This window comes from Thamnophis sirtalis, unplaced genomic scaffold (genome assembly GCF_051295495.1).
Source record: "Thamnophis sirtalis isolate CommonGarterSnake01/CBP01778 unplaced genomic scaffold, rThaSir2_p1.2 scaffold_4, whole genome shotgun sequence".
Lineage (NCBI taxonomy): Eukaryota > Metazoa > Chordata > Lepidosauria > Squamata > Natricidae > Thamnophis > Thamnophis sirtalis.
In genome coordinates this window covers 99,768,436-99,790,156 of record NW_028261384.1, presented here as the reverse complement: position 1 = coordinate 99,790,156, position 21,721 = coordinate 99,768,436, and the positions used below count along the sequence as shown (strand labels likewise).

The 21,721-nt window shown below is 37.5% G+C and overlaps 2 protein-coding genes across 4 annotated transcripts in view; both read right to left on the bottom strand.

Annotated features, from left to right (window-relative positions):
• KPNB1 (karyopherin subunit beta 1) overlaps window positions 1-10,707 on the bottom strand; it is a 38,704-nt gene extending 27,997 nt beyond the window's left edge. Inside the window, exons 1-5 of one of the 2 annotated variants that reach the window (XM_087713567.1) lie at window positions 10,454-10,707; window positions 8,911-8,969; window positions 3,321-3,503; window positions 2,828-3,028; window positions 1,927-2,079 (exon numbers count right to left, since the gene is read on the bottom strand). In XM_087713567.1, coding sequence (XP_087569693.1) covers window positions 1,927-2,079; window positions 2,828-3,028; window positions 3,321-3,503; window positions 8,911-8,969; window positions 10,454-10,493 — 636 coding nt within the window. In that variant the 5' untranslated portion in view covers window positions 10,494-10,707. The remainder of the gene's footprint in view (window positions 1-1,926; window positions 2,080-2,827; window positions 3,029-3,320; window positions 3,504-8,910; window positions 8,970-10,453) is intronic. The other variant, XM_087713568.1, reaches the window with a different exon arrangement.
• A 2,807-nt stretch (window positions 10,708-13,514) lies between these two features.
• Window positions 13,515-21,721, bottom strand: part of NPEPPS (aminopeptidase puromycin sensitive) — a 115,673-nt gene continuing 107,466 nt past the window's right edge. For both annotated transcript variants that reach the window (XM_014064280.2, XM_014064281.2), the window contains exon 23: window positions 13,515-20,295. In XM_014064280.2, the coding sequence (XP_013919755.2) occupies window positions 20,143-20,295 (153 nt within the window). In that variant the 3' untranslated portion in view covers window positions 13,515-20,142. The remainder of the gene's footprint in view (window positions 20,296-21,721) is intronic.

Genomic DNA, 21,721 nt, shown 5'->3' with positions numbered 1-21,721 from the left:
CATCTATGTATACTTGAATTTTAGCTGATAGATATTTTGATATTCTGTAGAATTCATATTTTTAATCGTCCTCCAAATATAGAGTTCAATTTGTGGCTTATATATTTATAGAACATTTCTCCAAGTGCTTGCTAGCAAATTTGATATAGGCATCAATAATCTCTTTAGTAAACAATATCTTCCATCTTACTTGATTTCCACGAATTCTATTTTTATTCTACATTGGTAGTCATCAAAACCTGCTTTTATTCAAAAGAAGTGATCTGAAGATCCCAAAATTTTGTTTTGAGCTTCTTTGTGACTTGCTGCTCATGGAAATTCTGACTAAATGGCTACTTTGGGGAAGATTCATTATTGTCCCAAGTATTCTTAATTTCGATCTGAAGGCTTCTGAAGGCAAGAATAAACCCGTTTCAGAAATTATATTATAATACTCTCCACAGATTCAATGACTTTTTTTTACTGAGGCAATATACTTGGAATACCTATATCTTTATTATTTTGATGGAAGAAAAAATCAGGGACAAGCAGAAGAAACAAACAAAGAGGAGACGTTGAGTTTGTTGTCTCTATTTCTAATACTACTTAGTCATCAATAGGACAAAAGATATAAAGAACTGATGGTGTTGAAGCTGCATCTCCCAAATAAGGAAATGGTATCTAAATGTGGGATCCTTAGCAGACTGAGTTTGATTGTTTTATTGCAGATATTTCATTACCAAACCAGATATCATCATCAGTGATTTATATACTAGTGGCTTGCTCTCAGTGTAATATCTTGGGTCTTGATGGTTCCTTTATTGGACTGTTGTTTAGTATAAGCTTGCTTGTTGGTGATTCCTTGTTTTTGATATTGTTGGCACATGTTTATTTTTAAGTGCCTGTTGATGATCAATTTGTCTTAGTTTCAGGTATCCAGAAATTCTCTAGCGCTTTTGGACTTGGCTTGATCTAGTATGCTCACTTTCCTATCAAATGTGGATACATCTATCCATGTGTTCTGAAATTAATGTATTTTTCGGAGTATAAGATGCACCCTTTTACATGGAAAAAGAGGCTTCAGCACAATCAGTATGAGACTTATAGTAACTTACATTTTGGTATCTTCTCATTTATAAATTAGAATCTGACTGCACTATTTACATCTCAGAAGTTTTACAACTAACCCACTGTCTGATATAGCATTACTATTTTAATTTTAGATAATTTGACATGGAAAATTGTATTTTTGCATGAAAAATATTTGGGTCTTGCTTTAAAAGCAAATCTTAAAAGTTTACCACTACCAAATAATTGGTAAAAAAATAGTTGTATTCATTTTACATTTGAATATTTTCATCCTTTGGTAAGTAATTAGAAATTAACCTATCAATATTGTTTGCAATTAGAGAAAAAGACCAAGTGAGTTATCAGGATTTCAGAGAAAACAATGAAGCTGAACTGTCATAAAATTATTCTCTTAATGCATATACTGATTTTATGATGTCTGCCGCATACCGATTCACTACCATAAACCGTTCATTGGACAGTTGTGCAAATATTGATATATACTTGGTATAAGAAATAATATCACCCAGGAAGCCGACTACTGACTCCATAAACCTTAAAATTTGTTTAATAGCCTACATATTAATTTGATCTCCAAACAAGAGCATACAAGAAAAGGATATGCTATCATAATCCTTTATGTAGTCACAGTTGACCAATAAAATTAAGGCATTTTATGTGTATGTCACTTTGATTTATTGCTACTTGAATAAACATACGTTTTTCAAAACAAGTTCTAAACATATACAAATCCAAGTCTCAGTCAAAAGAGGAATGCATCAGAACTCAGTGTGGTGCATGGTTGTTCATCACAGACCATGGATTTCATTGACATCCTTTTCAACTCTTTTTTCATCAGACTCCAATATGGTCACTTACCTCTTTGTCAAAGTTTGCTTTGGTGAATTCCAAAGAGTTCAAGAGTGCATTTGTAGCCGCTAATTTCACATTATTACTTGGCTCTTCTTTCCTCATGCCCTGGATAATGGCAGTCAAAATTTCATTTGATTTATCCTGAAGCTGTTCTGGGTCCTGAAAAAAGAAAGAATACTGTAAACTATGCCTATATTCCTATGAAATGCCCAATCAGCTAAAATGATAAAATAGTATGTTGTTTAAATTGAGAAGCCCAGGTATTTCCAAGTTAGAATGGAGGGTGTTAATCACTACACTTTGTATTAGTCACTGAGTACTTTAGTTTCTGCATCTTATTTGGGCACAGAAAGATGAATTCTAGGGCTAACTTGAATTGAGTCCTCTGACCCAGCCTCCAGCAAAGAGGCAGCCTACCAAAGTTCTAGAGAGAGAATATTTAAACCTGTCCCATAGGTAGCTGCACAATTAGTGAAATTAATTTGCATGTCACAAACAGAATACAAAAAAATTATAGAAAAATTGGACAACAAAACTGTTGGTGCCTTATTTATCTTGTTTTGCATGTTTTGTCCATAAAGTTGCAAGACTTAATAATCTGCTTTGCTCCCGCAAACAATAGTAGGTAGTAATTACACGCAGTTATACTCCGAGAACAAATATTAGGATTTTCAGTTGCTTGAAATGTGAAGCCTCTAATGCACAATTTGGAATCAGCTACAATCATGTAAGAGAAATTTAGAACATATTCAGAGACAGTATTATTGTGCACTACTCCTTTACTCAGTTAACAAAACATGGGAATGAGCTTTTGATTAAAATTAAGCCAGAGAGTGTAGGAGATTAATAATAAGCACAAGATGAAGAAATACCATAATTTGAATAGAATGTTAAAGGCAAAACTTACAATATCCTGACAAATATAGCCAATGGCTTCCAATGTTGATTCTTTCATATGCTCTGTGCTATGTTGATTTGTAACATTGGCTACTAGCTGAGGAATAAGTTCAGGCCACTGATTCATAGGGATCTCTGCACAGGCGATGCCAGCAACGCACTGTGATGCTGAGCTTGGCCTGTAGGTTTCTGTACCCAAGGTTTGCAAAACCTGCGAATATAAGAAGAGGATCATCATCAGTAGGCAAGATCACAAAGCTGCAATACTTTTAGCACTAAGCAATGGACTGCTGTTTTTCTGTACTATTTTTGAAGTTGAGTAAAAATAAAGCATGCCTCCCAACCTTTTTATTAGAAGTTGTAAGACATATTTTTCTCAACTTGGGAATAAACAAGGGAATAGTAAATTGAAGAAACAGTATTAATCTAAAGATATACTATAGATGCTTTTATTACTGAAAATCTTCCATACAGCTAAAAAAAAGCAGTAAGGTTTAACATACATAATTTTTGACTTCTCTGCGAGCACTGGCATCGATTGCAAGCCATCTTTGTTGATGTTGAGTCTTTACATCCGGATCTTTAGATGTCAGAGAGTTCTTGATCTGTAAACCAGCCGCAACTCTTGCAACTTGGCTGTTTCCTGGATTTGCCAGCACTCTGGACAGTTCCACAAGGAAAGTAGGCTGGTAATGAAAAAAAACTTCAATAACCAAAACGTGTTATATCTCTTTCTGATCAATGCAAAAATATACAACTATGATAATCTAGATCAAAACATTTTTCAGTTCTCATCCAAGCAGCACACCTCAACCACATGTAACCATCAGGCAATACTAAATTTCTTATGTTTATATACTACTTAGAGTTCTCTATTACAATACCCTCTGTTCTCTACATCAGGGGTCCTCAACCCCAAGGCCACACAAGTGAGCAGAACCCCACCTGCACACATGTGGGATCTAGGAAGCACATGAAACCACCCAGTCCACAGAAAAAAACGCCCTTCATGGAACCGGTCCCTGGCACCCAAAAGATTGGGGCCATTGCTCTACATTTCCTTTTTTATAGAGTTCATTTGCATAGAATTAAATTTCATTTTAAATTGAAAATACTCTGTCCTTATTTTTAAAGATTTAAAGTAATACACAACTATAGGATATAGAAATAACTGAGTTTTTAACTTACGTATAACAACCAGTTCTCAAAGGTATTGAAGTCCGATTTTGCATATTAACTTAGACTATAGCAGCATATAGAATTTTTATTCAAAGAATTTTTGAATATTTGATGGGTAGTCTACATGCTGGCTAGACCTGAATATATGTTCATGGTTAGCACCAAACTAGGACAATGAAATGTGTAACACTGATCTGATTGCTGGGCAGGAGGAATAAGGTACTTAAATTTTTGCTCTGCTATAAAAGATTGAAAATCATAGGGCTACAAATTACTAATACTATTTTTTTTCAGCAAACTATGTGAGAGAAGTGCTGTGTGTTCAATAATGACTTCTCAATAAAGAAAATCAGTATGATCCTCAAATGATATTTCAATACTAAAATAAATTAATTACAGAACCACTCTTCAAAATATCTAACCAAATATATCAACATGTGCACAGAAGCAATTTGCTACAATATAAAAGCACAAAATAAATTTTAAACCCCTCTTTTCCAAGCTATGATGGTCATCAAGTAAATATTATATCAATATTTAATTGTAGAAAGCTTGATGATGTAAACAGAAAACAGAGTGTTACTAAATTTGGATTATTTTATTATCTTATTAAAAGTAGTTAGGAAGTATAAAGTATAAAGTATGGAAAATATAAGTATGGAAAAGAATAACAAGGTTAAATAATGCTTAAACTATATCCATTAACTTTTGATTGAAACAGAGAGTACAGCAAGATATAAAAGTTTTATTAAATTTGAAGCAGTATTTTCTGAAAGATTGATATATTTAAGAAACAAGAGGTTTTCCAGAATAAAAGTTGTAAAGCAGGAATTATATTACTGTATCATAAACAATATTTGGAAGTTTCCTCAGATTTAAATCTCCCCCCCCACACACACACAAATTAAATAAAACCAGTCCCTCATTCATTCCAAAACACAGGGGGAGCAGATTTCATTATCTAATTCCTGCATCTTTTTCCTATCCAACCATAATGTACTTTGTAAATATATCTCTCTGGATTAAGAGACAAGGAATGCAATTGTGAAAATTATCTCTTTTTTATGAAGATAAGTGACAAGCAACGAAGGGTAAGCAACTTGTCAAGATCCCAAACCTTAATTTAGCAGTCTGTTATGCAGAGAGTAATTAAGTGTTATAGCACTTTTTCAGTTTTATTTCAAAACTGTTCTGCTACCAAGGAACAAAAGTGAGAATTACGCCTTAATAGGTTTAGGTTTAGGTTTAGGTTTATTGGGATTTATATGCCGCCCTTTTCCCTGAGGGGACTCAGGGCGGCTTACAACCACAGGGGAGGGGAAGTGCAAGGTCAAAACAAACACTTTGTGAACAAAAGAAAAATAATAAAACACAGCTTTCATTCAGCAATCAAACACTCGGGCGGGTAATTGGAAGCCTATCCCCAGGCCTGCTGGGAGAGCCAGATCTTGAGGGCTGCGCGGAAGGTCTGGGTCGTGGTGAGGGTGCGGATCTCCATGGGGAGCTCGTTCCATAGGGTCGGGGCAGCAACAGAAAAGGCTCTCCTCCGTGTGGTCGCCAGTCGACATTGACTGGCAGATGGAATTCGGAGGAGGCCCAGTCTGTGCGATCTGATTGGTCGATTTAGGGAGGTAATCGGCAGAAGGCGGTCTCTCAAGTACCTAGATCCACTACCATGGAGTGCTTTAAAGATGGTCATCATTATCCTGAAGCGCACCCGGAGACCAACAGGCAGCCAGTGCAGCTCGCGGAGGACAGGTGTAACGTGGGCGAACCGAGGTGCGCCCACTATCACTCGCGCGGCTGCATTTTGGACTAGCTGTAGTCGCCGGATGCACTTCAGGGGCAACCCCATGTAGAGCCCATTGCAGTATTCCAGTCTAGAGATCACAAGGGCTCGAGTGACTGTTGTGAGGGCCCCCCGATCTAGGTAGGGCCGCAACTGGCGGACCAGGCGAACCTGGGCAAATGCCCCCCTGGTCACAGCTGACAGCTGGTGGTCAAAAGTCAGCTGTGGATCCAGGAGGACTCCTAAGTTGCGGACCCTATCTGAGGGGTATAAAATTTGACCCCCCAGCCTAAGCGTTGGTGTATTAGCCAAATTATTGGGGGGGAAACACAACAGCCACTCGGTCTTATCCGGGTTGAGCACCAGTTTGTTAGCACTCATCCAGTCCTTAACGGCCTCCAGACCCCGGTTCATCACGTCCACCGCTTCATTGAGTTGGCACGGGGCGGACAGATACAATTGTGTATCGTCCGCATATTGATGGTATTTTATCCCGTGCCTCCGAATGATCTCTAATATGTCAAAGCACATTCTGAAATTAATATCTGCTAAATAAATGGGTGAAATAAATGTTTATCTGTTCCCTATTCTTTTCTACAAACCTCATACATGGTTATTCATCTGATGATATAATATAATGAAAAAATAGGATAACAATAATATTGGAACACTTAGATAAAATAATCAATATTTCAGTGTTTGCAAAATATTGTTATGCAAAAATCATTACCTTAAAATCATAAATATTATCAAATAATCTCTAATTCAAGACATACCATAATATCAATCAATATAGTTTTTCTATTTTCTGATTAAGGTTGATTCTTCATTGAAGAAATCATTTGAAAATATATATATTCAAATATGTTTATTTTTGTAGGCCTCGCAGAATGTATTGACCTTACTGGCTAGAAATAGGAACTGTTGTCTAGGATTTCTAGAGGGCAAAGGTTTGAAGAAAAAACCATCTTTGCTGTTAGAGCTGAATTATGGAAATTAAAATTCAAATCTCAGTTTAGCCATGAAGCTCCCTATCTGGCCTAGGCCCATCAATTGATCCCAATCTATTTTGAAGAGTTACTACAAATATAAAATGAAATCCTGGGATGCATTTTGTTTTAAAAGGTAGACTGAATACAAATGTGATCTCTTTTTCAAAATTTGATGCTAGTCCCTTAGGAGTCTATAGATGCTTTGCATTTTTCTGAATAATTGGGAGAGTTTGAGAAATGTGTCTTCAGTGATAATTCAAATTGTACTACCATTAAAAATGTGACATTTGAAAAAGAGGGATATATTTCACATAGTAAAATTTGATTTCACATTTGGCTAGTAACATATTATCAGCAATAAAATTTAATGATTTGAAACAGATTCTCTGAAATAGAACAATTAATTGTAAAAAGAACTCTGTCTATCCACCAGCAAACAGTATGAATACTGAGATAGCTTGGTCTCAGGTGGTTAGACCACCAGAATAGAAAGTAGGAGATTGTGAGTTCTAGCACCGTCTTAGACATAAAAGCCTGCTGTGTGAGCTTGAGCCAGTCACACTCTCAGCCCAATTCACTGTTGTGGAGAAAGTAAGAGAAAGAAGGCATGCAGTATATGATTGCTGCCTTGAAGTTATTTTTAAAAATAATGAAGGTGGGATATAAATAAATAAATATCCTATGAAAATATTCCAGAACTTTTGTGTAGCTTTTTAGGGAAATAACAATCATATGGCATAGAAGTGCTAATGTTAATTATTGCATTAGCAATGCAAGTTGTAAGCTGTTCAACAATAAGTGTACCATTGTATTTTTTATTTATATTTATTTATTGCAGTGCTGAAAAAGTGTATCATATCCTTTAAAAATATAGTTAGCCTACAAGGCAAATATTAAGAAAAAGAAAATGTTCTAAGTATTTGCATAAAATCTAAGACACCAAGCCATCAATTGCTGATAATGTATGTACTCTGCCAACATTGCCAATGAAATAAATTTAATAAACAAGCCTCAAACAATCCTATAGTCTAAAAACTTATCTCTTTAATGTGATCAGTTAAAATCAACCACCAAATTCTCTTTGGATGAATGCCATACAAAAAATTCATCCCCAATAATTGCTTTGATATGACACACTATTTTATTACATTCTATTCCTGCTTTTAAAAAAATTATCAACAGCAAAGGCTCACTATCATAACTAATTACACTCAAGTTTTATTCCTATTCTCCTTTAAGGCCTTGCAATGAATATAAGTTAATTGGGATTCAGTAAATGTAATAGTTACATACAGGGTATTCCTTATAAATTGTGGATTAGTTAATTCACTGTTCAGCACTAGACTTATAACACTATTTTATCCTGATACTTATATCAATTAATGCTTCATTTGGTTGCTAATATTGCTCTGAATCAATCCTTTCCAAAGTAGAGATGAATGAGGTATTTCACAAATATTCTGTATTTTAGAGACTGAAGGAAGTCAAGTTTGTTTTCAAACCAAAGAACAAATAATTGTGTGAAAATGTAAGCGAAATATATGCATAGGCAACGCTGGCTAAAAATATTCAAATCTATGAAAAAAAGTACTAAAACAAGAGGAAATGGACAAAAATGGAAGAGCAGGAGAAGTATAGAAAATGGGAGACGATCCAAAGGCAAAACAAGAGAATGTTTAGACTAGGGCAGAAGGCAGAAGAAACGAAACCTAGTAGTACTGATTACGAGCTCAACGGCCCGTTCGAGACAACCTCCTGCCCACTCCCTTTAGCTGACTATACACGCCGGCTTCCCCACATGGCCGGTCCCGCAGGCCCAATCTAACCACCACCCCCACTTTCCCTCCATGCATGCAGCGCGGTAGATCCAACTTGCCCTCCCCTTCCTTTTCCCTCCCGCGAGTCAGGATCGCCCTCATGATTGGATAGCGCGACTCCAGAGAGCTTTGCCATTGGCTGCTTCATGCTCGCCCCCCCCCACGCCGCTCCGCTAGAGAGAGGGAAGAAAAAGCCTACGGTTAGGCTGCGCCCCTCTATGGCGGCTCGGCCTGCTCTGATCTTTTTACACAGGGAAAATATTCCATTTTCGCAAACCCCACCCAAACTCAGCTCAACTCTTGCGTTTTCCCTTACCAGGTTCTCGATGGCTGCTTGCTCCAGGAACTTCTGAGCCGCTTCAAGCTCGGTGCAGTCTGTAGAAGATGGATGGGAGTGGGAGAGAAAAAATGCATCTAGGAGTGTCAGTGGCGACCCTAAAGCTCAATATCAGTCCAACAGTTAAAACCCCAAATCCTCCCGCCTTTTCCCAGTAATCGTTCTTCTTTCTGCTTAAACTCATTCCATTCTGAATATGAATGTTTTCAAGGCCTCCCGGAGCCCCCACCAAAGAGTCCCCGGCGTATCATGCTTCTTTCTACTCAAAACTTCATTTTCCATCAATCATTACCGCACAGTGGGGTTCAAAGAGAAACGCCTTTCGGGGAACGTTACAAATACATTATAACTGTAACCTCACTCAACCACAACTAATATTTTTGTTTGTATGTGCGATGTATTTTATTCGAGTTGTGTATCAATGACTGCACGACTTCTGTAGATGCCGTACGCTAAATAAAAACCCATCCAAAGATTTCGGGGAGAGGCGCATTAGACATTTGTTAAAATACCAGTACGGCTCTAGCCTCATTGTCACCACTCTCCCTATTATCTTATCACAGCCGATCTCGGCCCACTGATTTTGGCCTACACCGGACCCGAATAGATAAATATCGGGCCTCAACTTCATAGGGGACGCTCCTTTCATTGCCACCCTACCTTTAACCTCATGGAGGCATTGGTCTTACGGCTGACCCGACGTGAGGCCATCGCCTATTCTTCCGTCTCCCCATGCTCCCCCAGCACATCTAGGAAGCAGCTCTCGGACGAGAAGACTTGGCCCACAGTCATATGCTAAGGAATCTCCACCCCACCCTTAACCCATATGCCACGCACAGCACTGTCCTTGCCTCCCTCCCACCCTCAAGAAGACCCTTTCTTCTTCCCAGATCATTCAGCGAATCCATTAACTTGTGCCCAAAGCTACCTTCTTACATGCACGTGCACCATTACCTTCATCATCTCACCTACATGTATGTATGTATGTATGTACATATGTATTTATATCTTTATGTATGTATGTATATATATATATGTATGTATTTATATTTATAAATGTATTTTTATATATATGTAAAAGGGGTGTTTTACCCCTGGCTACTTCCGAGCCAGCCAAACTAGGGGATTCGTAATCTCCTCCATCCCACAAACGATAAAATTCAGCCTTGCCCCTCCTTTTCCCTCCAACCACGGGGCCCAAACCAAGCCCTTTAGTGGTTCCTTTATCCCCAAGGCCAGAGACGGAGCCCGTCTCTTCCAACGGCTCCGAATCGTCAAAGGGAGGATGGCCTTTTACCCCTTCCCACACCTTCTCCCTTAAATCATTTCCTCCCTTCAAACAACGGCTAACGCCTTCCCCAGAGCCACATAAACGCTATGCCTTAGATGCCCTTCCCTACCTCCCAATCTCCTCCCGATCTTGGAGAGAGGAGATGCTTTCAGCCCTGCTCGTTCCTCCCTCTGCAGCACATCTAGAAAGAAAGAGGGGGGAAAGGGCTGTAGGGGTTTCTTTCTCCTTTACCTGGGGAAACCGTCTTCTCCAAAATCGTAATGAGCTCCATGGTGGTGGTGGTGGTGGCGGCGGCGTTGAGGTGAAGCTAGGAAGGAAAGGAGGAAGAGGAAGGGGAAAGGGAAAGGGAAAAGGAAAGAGAGGATAGGAGTCGGTGATCACCGCCGCCTCGCCCTCCGCCTGCCCGCTCAGTCGGCCGACGGTCTCCCTTCGCGCGCTCTTTACTTCTACCTCAGCTGCGGGGCGGCCCCACCCCCGGCGGAAGCGACTGGAGTCTCCCCTACAACTTCCCCTCCCCCTCTTCACACACAACTCCTTCTGGCGGCGGAAGGAGAGAAAAAAGGAAGAGGGGAGGAGAAAGCGCGCGCGCGCGCTAAAACGAAGCTATCCGGCGAGTGCGACTCAGACAAGGGGGGAGGGGGAGAGAGGAAATTAAAATACAAAATAACTGGCCTCCCCACAACCTCCCTGACAGGGACGCTAATTCATTGCCCTGTTTTCTGGCCAATTAACTGGACAGGCCTGCCAGGCCTCAAGTCTGCCTTCAGGCACGTAACGTTCGTGCGTATGCAGCGTGCTCACGCAATCCAATTCTCGCCAAGGCGCAGGAACACCTCCCCTGCTCCTGTTCAACCGGCCAACGCCCGCCTTCCCATGCTGATTGGTCATTGCCAAAATCGTACGTCACGAGGCTGACAGGTTGAAAAGAACGCACGGTTTCAAAAACTTTGTATTTAGATAAGCAGGGCAGGTTTAATTAAAGCAGCAGGTCTATGCCCTTATACTAGGGAAGAGATCAATCGAAGTATTAGGAATTTATGTTTGAGTACACATACATAGTGAAGCATTTCCAGCTTTTTCCTGATTCAGTGTGAATGAAAGCCTTTACCCATTTTGCAAACATGTAATACTACTACTACTTTACATTGCCTGGTGTTCATGCAGTGTTTGAAATAAGCACTTGGCCTTATTATTTTTGACGTGCGGGGGGGGGGGAGCCAATGTGGTCACTTCATGGCTGCTGCTGTGTTGCAGTATTTTCGGAGAGGGCTTATTTTTGGGAAAACAGGGTATTTACTCTATAAAGTGTGTGATAGTTTGAGTTTTAGCGTATTGCCTTCCAGAAGCAAAGGACTGATTTGATTTCTGCAAATGTGATTATATTCTGATTTCTACAGAATATAACCTAAACCAAAATGCCTACATTCAATGCAGGTGCACAAGCTGTGTTGAATAGGAAGCGCATCAGTTACAGGATAAACTGTCTTCTGTACAGTGAGCTTGGTTGTTCCACTCTCTACTTCCTTCTACTGTAGCAATGAAGATGTTATGAAGTCTGATAACAAAGCAGCAAACAACCAAGCTCAGAGAGCATCAAAAGCCCCCAGACACAACAGTCCTCTGGTTCCATTTTTTTTCTTCTCTCTTTTGATATTTTTTAAGGCAAAGCATTGCCAGTTATCAACATTATTTTGAAGAAAGTACCTCTTACATAGATTTTTTAAAAAATCTATGGTTATAGCCCATTCTTTTATTTGGATATATGCTTTTCACAAAGGAATACATATAATTTTGAAGTAGTAGAAATCATTATGGAAATATTAAATCGAATGGCAAAAAGAAAACTCATTAGTTTGTCTTCTGGAAAATATGTGTTTTGTGAAGGGCTATCTTCTTGGTTCTTGATGTCCAAAGAGACAGTACCTCACTTCCATAGAAGCAATGTAAGAATGCCGACAATAAGCTAACAAAATTCAAAAGATGTTCACTAGTTTGAAATGGGTTCTTATCCTTGCCTCATGAAGGCCAAGTTAAATTATGGTCTGTCAGTTTAGTGTGTGTGTGTGTGTGTGTGTATTATTTACGGTCACAGACCAAAACCGAGTACTACAAAAGAGACATAAGAGAATTGATCATAGCAATCAGTCACCAAAAGCTTAACTAAGGGAAGTTACAGCGTTCTCCTCGAATGGTTACAGCTCTTAAGAAAAATGTGGAAACCTGAGAGGTGATGTATGAGGAGCCATCTCCAAGGCAGTATACAAACAAATTACCGCCATTAGGTCTAGAAGGGACGATTTCAAGAAGAGACAGTAACTTAGATCTGTCTGCGTTATACATGGAGCAAAATAGAAGGACGTGCTCCACAGTTTCAACCTCGGCTCTGTCACAAGGGCATAGCCGCTTGTTAATCGGGAATCTCTTGAAACGACCATCCAAAAGTGCTGAGGGCAAGACATTAAAGCGAGCTAGGGAAAAAACACTTCTATACTTGGGAATGGTTAAAGTATAAAAATAGAAAGCCATCCTCAATCCATAATTATTAAGTTGGTTGAGAGTCGGGGGGAGCAAGTTTTGTTGGCTCTGGCTCGTAGATATTGTAAATCAATGTCCACAAGCCATTGGGCTACCCTAGATTGGGCGTCCTTAAGACCGTAATTTCCCAAGGCAGCCTCCGTAAAACCTAGCAGATGAAGTTTCTTCAGCAGCTCTTTCTCCCAGCGAGAAAATGGGAGTCCGCAAACGCCAGGGAGAGGTAGCTGCCAGGAATTGCTAGAAAAAGCACCTGAAACCACCATTTAAAGGTGTTAACCCAGGCCATACATTCCACCAATCAAATGCCCAGTTCCAGGTACATCGGGTAAAACCAACACAAGGGAGAAGACCCAGAAGTTTTCTAAGAAAAGCAGCCTGGGTTCTTTCAATGCAATCCTTGAAGCCCCGATTCCATCACATTAGCTTATTAGTGCCTGTGTTATAACTGCATCTTCCCACTGAATAAACTTTGTAACATGCAATTATTTCAAGCCTTTATGCCAGGGACAATTGTAGTTTCTGAACAGTTTCCTGTAAATATTTGCTTTAAAAAAAAAAAGCAAGTATTTAAGAAGAATTCTTTTCCCCCCAGTACCATGGCAAATTTTATAAAATTGTATTCATATCCTTTTGTAAAAAAGTTTCAAATGCAATAGTTTGTATATATGGCAGTTTCTATGGTCTCTTCATTTTTGGACTCATCTTTTTTGTAATACCGTAATTACAAAATTATTACAAAATTAGACAACATTCCATATATGGTTTCATCATTAATTTGTTTAATAGCCTTGTGATATTTAAAAATTTAGTTTCAATTCATTTTCTAATTATTTCCAAAATATAATTGCTTTTTTCACAGGAAATTACATACTGGTCAATATTTTTATTTCATTGGGCCAAAATTTATTCCAAATCAATTGCACCATTTTGTACACATACCACAAAAGGAGTAGAAATTGTCTCAATGCAACCATTTGTTGGAACAGAAGGGTTAGAGTTATATTTTAATTTGTCATTATAATGCCCATTCTCCCAATCTTAAAAAAAAAATCTTACGTTTTGTTTTTTTTATTCTTACCACTATAGATAATCATTAGCAAACTTGGCTATTTCACTGATTATTCATAACTATTGTTTTCATACGGTTTCAAGAAATGTTCAATTATCTCTAACCCTATTCTTTTTTCTTTAAGTAATAATCATATAATAATTCATATTTGATCATGAATCCTTGATGAGATAATTTGCCAAAGACTTTATCAACAGATACAGCATCCCACATAACTTTTCTCTTTTCTATAAAGACACATGCTAGGATATTTTTTAGTGGAAAGGTCTTTAAGAATTTTAAACAAAGCATAATTAATAAATGATATAGATTAATAAAAAATGGGAAATGGCTATCTGCCTCGGTAACACACTTTATTGGGGGGGGGCTGCTGTATAATTTTTGCATTATGTTTTGGTGCTTAATATTGTACACACATGTATCTCATTGTTCTTAGAAGTATCTCCAGTTATTATTCAAATAGTCATGTTTTTATAAGACAGAGTTGGGATAATCCTATTAAGAGTCCTTAAGAGATAGGGGAGAACCATTTAGTTTTCTTTTTGGCCCTTCCTTCAGTCATCATACATTCAATAAATACTCATGTATGTTAGTTATTTTACTGAGGTACGAGAATATGAATTGGAAGAAAACAGTATCTTGTTATGCTTTTGTAGATAAGGAAAAATATTGGACCTTTTCTGGTTCTAAGTTACATACAACATAAGAAATTGATCCAATTCCTGTCCCATCTATGAATTATGGTTTGTATTGCAAAACATAGAATCCTTTTTTTACATTATGTAAAAGTCTTCTTACTTGATTTGATTAACAGCTATAAATTTTGAAAAATCTTTCATTATTAGATGCATTCAACATTGATCAGCATTTCTTAGTTATGTTACCAGAAACGTTTCTAATTAATTATCTGGGTATACACAAATGTTGAGTTGAAATACTTAACACAAGAAGTTCTTAATTTATAATAGAGTTCCCAAAAGCTACTTAAAACCTGGTTTCAAAGTTATAGTGGCTGCAGCAGTGCTTCTCCCACTCATTCACTTAAAGGAGATCAGGCTGGCTGTAGTGGGTGCAAAGCAATTGGAATTTGCAGCCTCTAGCTTTCTTCCCACCCAGCAAGCAAGGGGAGATCAGGCTGGCAAGAGTTTTCAAGCACAAGTGAGCAAGGAGAGATCAAGCTGGGTAGACTTGCAAGCCACCAGCTGTTTCCCCACCTAAGGACTGGAACCTGCTCCCTGGCCCAGGAATCTCCAACTTACCTTTCTGTTTTGCAGGTTCTGAAAGTGGCATCCACTTAACACATAATCAGCTCTCTTACAGAGTCAGTCTTATAGCAAACGTTTTTCAACAGGTTCTATTCTTACAACATTGTAGGATTTTTTTTTAATGAGGGTCAATTCTTTTAAGGAGAAGCCATTTTTTTCTGAAGTTTATGGAACTTCCATAAAAAGGCAGCCCCCTATACAAGAATAACACCTTCGCCTTAAGGCTAGATTGCAAACCCCAGCCAGCCTGATCTGTCATTGCTCACCAATCATTGCAAACTCTGACCAGCCTGATCTCCTTACTCACTGGGTGTGAAAGAAGTTGAAGAACTAAGGGCACCGTGAGAGGCAAAAAAGCGGTAACAGTAGGCTTGGGAGGTATGGGGCAGGTGACTCTGGCCCTGCATAGGCCTCCCCATCCTGGGGAACCCTATGCTGTTTAATAACTCTTGAATTTGTTTAATGGCTGCATCAGGGAGAACAGAAGGTAAGATTAAGGAGGCTGTTTTGCTTAATAGTGGTTGCAGCATGTGACTGCAATGGCCAGACTCCATTACAATCTTATCTTGAGTACTGCCCATATATTTGAAATATTTCTTTCTCAAATCATATATGTAATCATCTATACACACACCTATTCCAAAGTTTGTTTGCTTTTATTATCTATAGATCTCATCCAGATTTGTTTTGAACAGATGGTTTTTAAATAATTCACTTGTCATGCTCAGAATGAAGAGCCAGTTTGATCTAGTGGTTAAGACATTAGAGCTTAAGGCTAGAAACTAAGAGATTGTGAGCTCTTGTTCCCTCTTAAACATGAAAGCTAGCTGATGACCTTGACAAGATACTCTCTCAGCCACAATATGAGACTCAGATAACAAGCCAGTCGGTCAATTCTTGTCACAACCAATGGATCAAGACTTGGTTGATCAGAAAAAACAGTCCCTGCGTTTATGGAAAAACACTAGGAGGAAAAAAACTACTTGTTATACTTAGAATAGGCTGAGATTTATAACACTGTTCTACAGACATTATCCACTGAAAGATAAGCAGGCTGCAGACTTTTTCATTACTTCCAGATCATGGATGTGTATTTGCTATTTTTGTTCAAAGTACAGTTACTTTTGTACAATTTGTATACAAAGTACAATTATATATAATTTTGACCAGGGTAATCAAAATGGTGCCCTGTAAAACAATCATATCCCAATGTATCCTAGCTTTTTTCTCAGCTACAGATATTAGGAAAATTAGTACAGCAAAGTTCCTTGGTTATTCTTTTGAGTGGATCATTGAATTAGCATGAGTAATAAAACTTAATAATATAAGGATTAGAATTGGGGTCCCAACTACTTTGCCTTCTGCCAAATGGTACAATTTATGCTCAGGAATTGTCTCCAGGAAGCCAGACTATCCCCTTGAGAAAATAGGACCAGGTGGTCTAAAGCAACCCCTTGGAAACCATATCTTCCTTTCATAAATAAAGAGTATGTGTCTGCATGTTATATTCAATCTCATTTCTGGACAACATGAGCTCTGTACCATCAGTATGAGGCTGGACAAGGATGGAAGAGTAAATGTATAGGAAGATGATGTAAGATGAACATTCTATACAAAATAAAATAGAAATTTGAATGATAAATTAGAGAAAATATATGTGCACAAGATACATTTCAGAATTTTGCATTCTCCTTAAAATTAGAAATACAGCAATCCCAAAAATCCAAAGCCTAGGCAATCATTATGCTTTATGTCCACATCACACCTTTTAGCTATTTCCTAAAATAGTTCTTTAATGAACAGGGTTGTTGACCTACATATTTTGAAAACAAAAACCAATACCTAAATAATGTGATATCTAAGTTTAACTTGAACTTAACAGATCAAGTTAAAAATATGTCTCGCATAGTTTGCAAAAGAAAAAACTACCATATAATCTTCCATTTGGCATTCCTAGAAGAGATTAGCGGGAAAGAAGAAAAACCCAGGAAGAGAAGCAGAGAAGAAAAGACCTTCATATGATTTCTGGCGACCATGAAAACAATAAAGTACTGGAAACCATAGATTAAAGTAGGAAAGTAGTATAGCAGTATTTTAGGGCTTACGTATCTAAGCATTTATCTATTAAATAGAACAAGGAAAGCTAACCAATAAACACATGAGAACAAATGTTTGCAGCTAAGTCTCCTGATCAACCAATCCCTCCCCCCACACAAGAGTGAGGCTCAGCTAATTGTCAAGGGCACCCAAACATCTGGTTACTAAAAATATACATCTGGATTTTTTTGAAGAGAGGTGAAGGGTAATAGTAGATACGTAAATAAAGACATCAGCAAATATAGCCTATATTTCTGTCACATTTTATCAGGGTTGAAGTTTTCTCTTCCACCCTTATTTTTCTAGGCCTGTTAATTATTTTACATGAAATTTATACATCATTTACTTTCACTTTTTTAGTTCTTAGGATCCAAGCACAACAGTGCCTGTCTTATTTATCATGTTATACTTCAGTATGGTACAGTTTAGAGCAGCAGCATTAAGAAAGTAGTTAACTTAGAATGTACATATTTCAGAACTATGTGAAAAACAGCAGCTGAATAGGAAAGAATTTAAGAGTTTTCTGCCATATTTACACCAAGCTGTACCATATTACGAAGTAACAATGTCCTATCACTGAGAAATCATAGAAATTATGTCTTCTCAAGAAATCCCTATACTTCAACATAAACGTAACCTTTTTCTCAATCCCTTAAGCCTTGGCAAAACTAAGTAGCTAAACAGTAACTTTTTAAATCATGCTTTGCTTGATTATGTATGTGTTGAACAAGAGATATTAAGGATATCATCTTCAATACAGCAAAAGTAAAAACATCAATCTGTAGAGGTTGTACTAACCAAAAATGTGTACATGCTCTATCGTAGAAAAGTTGGGGGTTTCATAATACTACTTGTTTCATAAAGTATACAGTATAATTGTATACACCACTGAACAGCAACAGAAACTGAGATTCATTTCCCGTAGAATGACTGCAAAACTCTCAGCAACTACTGTGATGGTGAGCCAGAATACAGATACAGAACACTGACCTGAAAGATAGCTGGTCAAAACTTAAATCTGATGTTTTTTCAGCCACATTTTTGTATTAGAGTTACATTTTTTTTTAAAAAGGGGGGGTTAAAGGACTATTGTCATGCTCAGTTGACATGTCCCAAAAAAATCAATGGCACGTGACAGCCACAGTTTAACTTATTAACATTTATTTCAGTAAGATCTAAATATAATTAAAGGTTAGGTCTGAATCCAACCTAAATATCTCTCGTATATAAGCTCCCCTGTATTGAACATGAATTGCATAAAATAAATTCACAAGGATCTTCCCCTCCCCCATAATTAGAAATGGGGTAGGGAATAATAAATTTTGGATTTTTATAGTATCAAGTTCCACTGCAATGGATATAAGCTGTACAAAAGCACTACAATTGTAATGGGCCTGTGTAGGAAATGACCCAGCAAGTCAAATGTGTTAATGCTGAGTACATTGTCCTGAACTAAACCCAGGTCTATTCCCAAATTTGAAGAAAAGCATATCAAAACGCAGTTGAAATTAAAAATAAAGAGGGAAACTCCTGTACCAAAGTCCATTTCAACTGTTTCACAGCCATGGTCATGCATACAAGGCATGTAAAAATCTTATTTTGCCAATATACACACACCAAAACCAAGACTCTTTAATTTCACATTGACTTTCCTTTTTATTAACGCCAACTTGTAATTTTTTTCTTTGTTTTTCATTTAAAACAATAGCACAAAAATGTGTTTCCAGGGAAGCAATTTGACATCTAGTGTCTGATGACCTTCTCCAATTAACAATTAAAGCCACGCCAAGTATGAATTTTAAAAAAGGTATATTAAAAAAGGGAACTGTAAACATTTGAGGGAGGAGTGATGTTGGATATGAAATTAGTAAGCAGGAACATGCTACTCTCTTAAGCAACCGATGGCAGAAAGCTTAGATTTTTATCATCATGCCAACTAGTGTAAGTTTAAGGTTCTGAATCAAATTACCAAACATTACCAAATAAAGTGGAATGGAAGGCTTCAATCACAAGGGGTTAAGGCAATGTTTTGTTTTTGAAACAGAACACCTTTTCCAAACTACTGGGTTATGTATTAAGTGAAGTGAGACTTTACAGTGGCCCAGAAAGATCCAATTACAATATTAAATCTTATTTTGCATGCAGGAATAAAGTATAAAGAAAGACAGAAGGGGATGGGGGGGATAATTTCATTTTAATGTGGCTGAGAAACATGTTTCTATACAAGCTTGCAATTTTTGAGATTAGCAAATGAAACAAAAAAGGAGGAAGGGAGAAAAGACAGACACAGGATATTTTATTTTCCCCTTCTCAAAAAATGAAACAAGGGAGCTTTACAAGCTTTCAAAATTTGAACCAAGATCATATGTTGTTTCCTAGAACCTTCAGCTAAGGACTACACTTAAAAGTTATATCAAGCTGTTTTTCATAATTGGACCATTCCACACAACTTGTAAGTGCTTTTGCTGCCTTTCAGTGTGTTTTCAGGGGCACTCGGAGGTGAAACCCATTCCTGCCCTTGACTTGCTATAACATTCAACTTGCCAAGAAACCTCTGGTTTCTTTTTTCTTGTTTGTTTTTAGGAAAAAAGGGAAAGGAATGGTTAAAAAATCATCAGAAAGTAAAAGGGGAGAGTGTATTAAATATTTTGACCACTGACAAGCCTTAAGGACGTTTCACAGTTTTGTTATGCTCTATTTTATTACTATAATATTTACAGGGTGGTTGTTTGTTTGTTTGTTGCTAAATTTTTGATAAAATCTTTTTATTAGAATTTAGTTCTGGAGTTGAGCAGGAACCGTTAAACTACATTCAATGTCCAGTCCCCACTGGTGTGAGAAAAAACTCCAATTTCCTTGGCGCATTATTCAACTGTTGAATAGCAGCTTTTTCTCCTCACGCTGAGGCAGTTGGGCCGCAGCAGCTGGGATGTCCGAGGTGGGTGAGAGTAGGCTCACACAGCAGTTGGTGAGGCTTTGCGTTGCAGGAGGTACTGATGAACATTTTCAGCATCACGCTTCAGCCATGCAGCGTTCAACAGGATGTTTTCACAGCACTGCTGTATGGTACGCTCAGCTGATGGAGCTGGATGACTCTCAAAAAAAGCCTACATGAAATGAAATAACATTTTCTGGGAATATCACATCTAATATTTTCATATGTATTAAATCATTTAAAATATAGAGACTTAATTCCACAACATATAGTAATTTGGATGAGCAGATTCTAACTACAAAAGCAGAGGTTGCTATATGGTTTCAAAGACAGCAGGACAGAATCATTTCATTAAGAAGAATATTTTCTGCAATTATATACTTGCAATTATGTGAAAAAAATAAGGACGCCCATGCCAAGTGCTTTAATATGTTTTACCTTCATTCAAGGAATATAAAATGATGTAACTGAAGAACTATGAAAAACTGATTCTGCAATCTTTCATTCCATAAAAAAATGAATAGTTACACCATTTCCTTCTGAGAAAAAAAGTAAATGTATTTTTGGCTCTAATACTTGGAACACCCTTTGGAAGGAACAACCTCAACTTTATTATAATTGTCTACCAGTTTCTGACATTGATGGGGTGGATTTTTATCCATTCATTTTTCAGTCATTTCTTGGGAGATTTTTTATGATGTTTAAAGCCATCATATTGCAAGGTCCACTTTCACTTGCTCTTCAGTCCTCTGAAAGAAAATCTCACATTCACCTCAAGTCCCTCTAGTACAATTAACAATTCATTGTGGATTCTTTGATGATGAACCAACCCTGATGCAGCAAAGCATCCCCCAAAATATCATTTTGACCACCATGCATTAACAATTGGTATCAGGTTCTTCAGGTGAAATACTGTATTTACATTTTTTTCTAAACAGATCTTCTGGTAGTGGGGCCAAATACTGTAACTCTTTGCCTCATCTGCCCTGATTATCTTTCTGGACAACAAATGTTTCCTCCTGGCACATCTCTCATGTAGATATAATTTGGGCAACTTCTTTGTAATGATATGCTCATTGACATGTCATGTCACTCATGTGATGAAATTCTGAGTTTTTTTAGTTTTTGAGGCATCTTACATTTTGTTCTTCTGCTGAACTTGCTAGGATGGCTTGGTCTAGGTAATTTGGCAGTTGTTTGAAATGTTCCTGTGTAATGACTAATTTGAAATTATTTAACAGTCTTTTTAAATGGACTACAAAACGTAAATAGTGAAATATTTATTATATTTTATATCCTTTATTTGTATCTATCAATATTGTTGAAATGACCAAATATCCGTACATTGAAATATGTTGAAAAAGTCTAAAATTTTGCTGGAATGTATTTTTTCACATGACTATACACTGCAAGGATATGCAAAATGTAGCAACTTGGGAACAAAGTGTTCTTTAAAATGTCCCAAGACATTTCTAGATTACTCACAAACTTTCAACCCTCCTAGACTATGCCATTTTTTAGAAGAATTATCTGAAAGAGAAGCAGACATCTTAAACAAGTTTGGAGAATATATTTCTGGAAAAAGCTAAACCATGCCC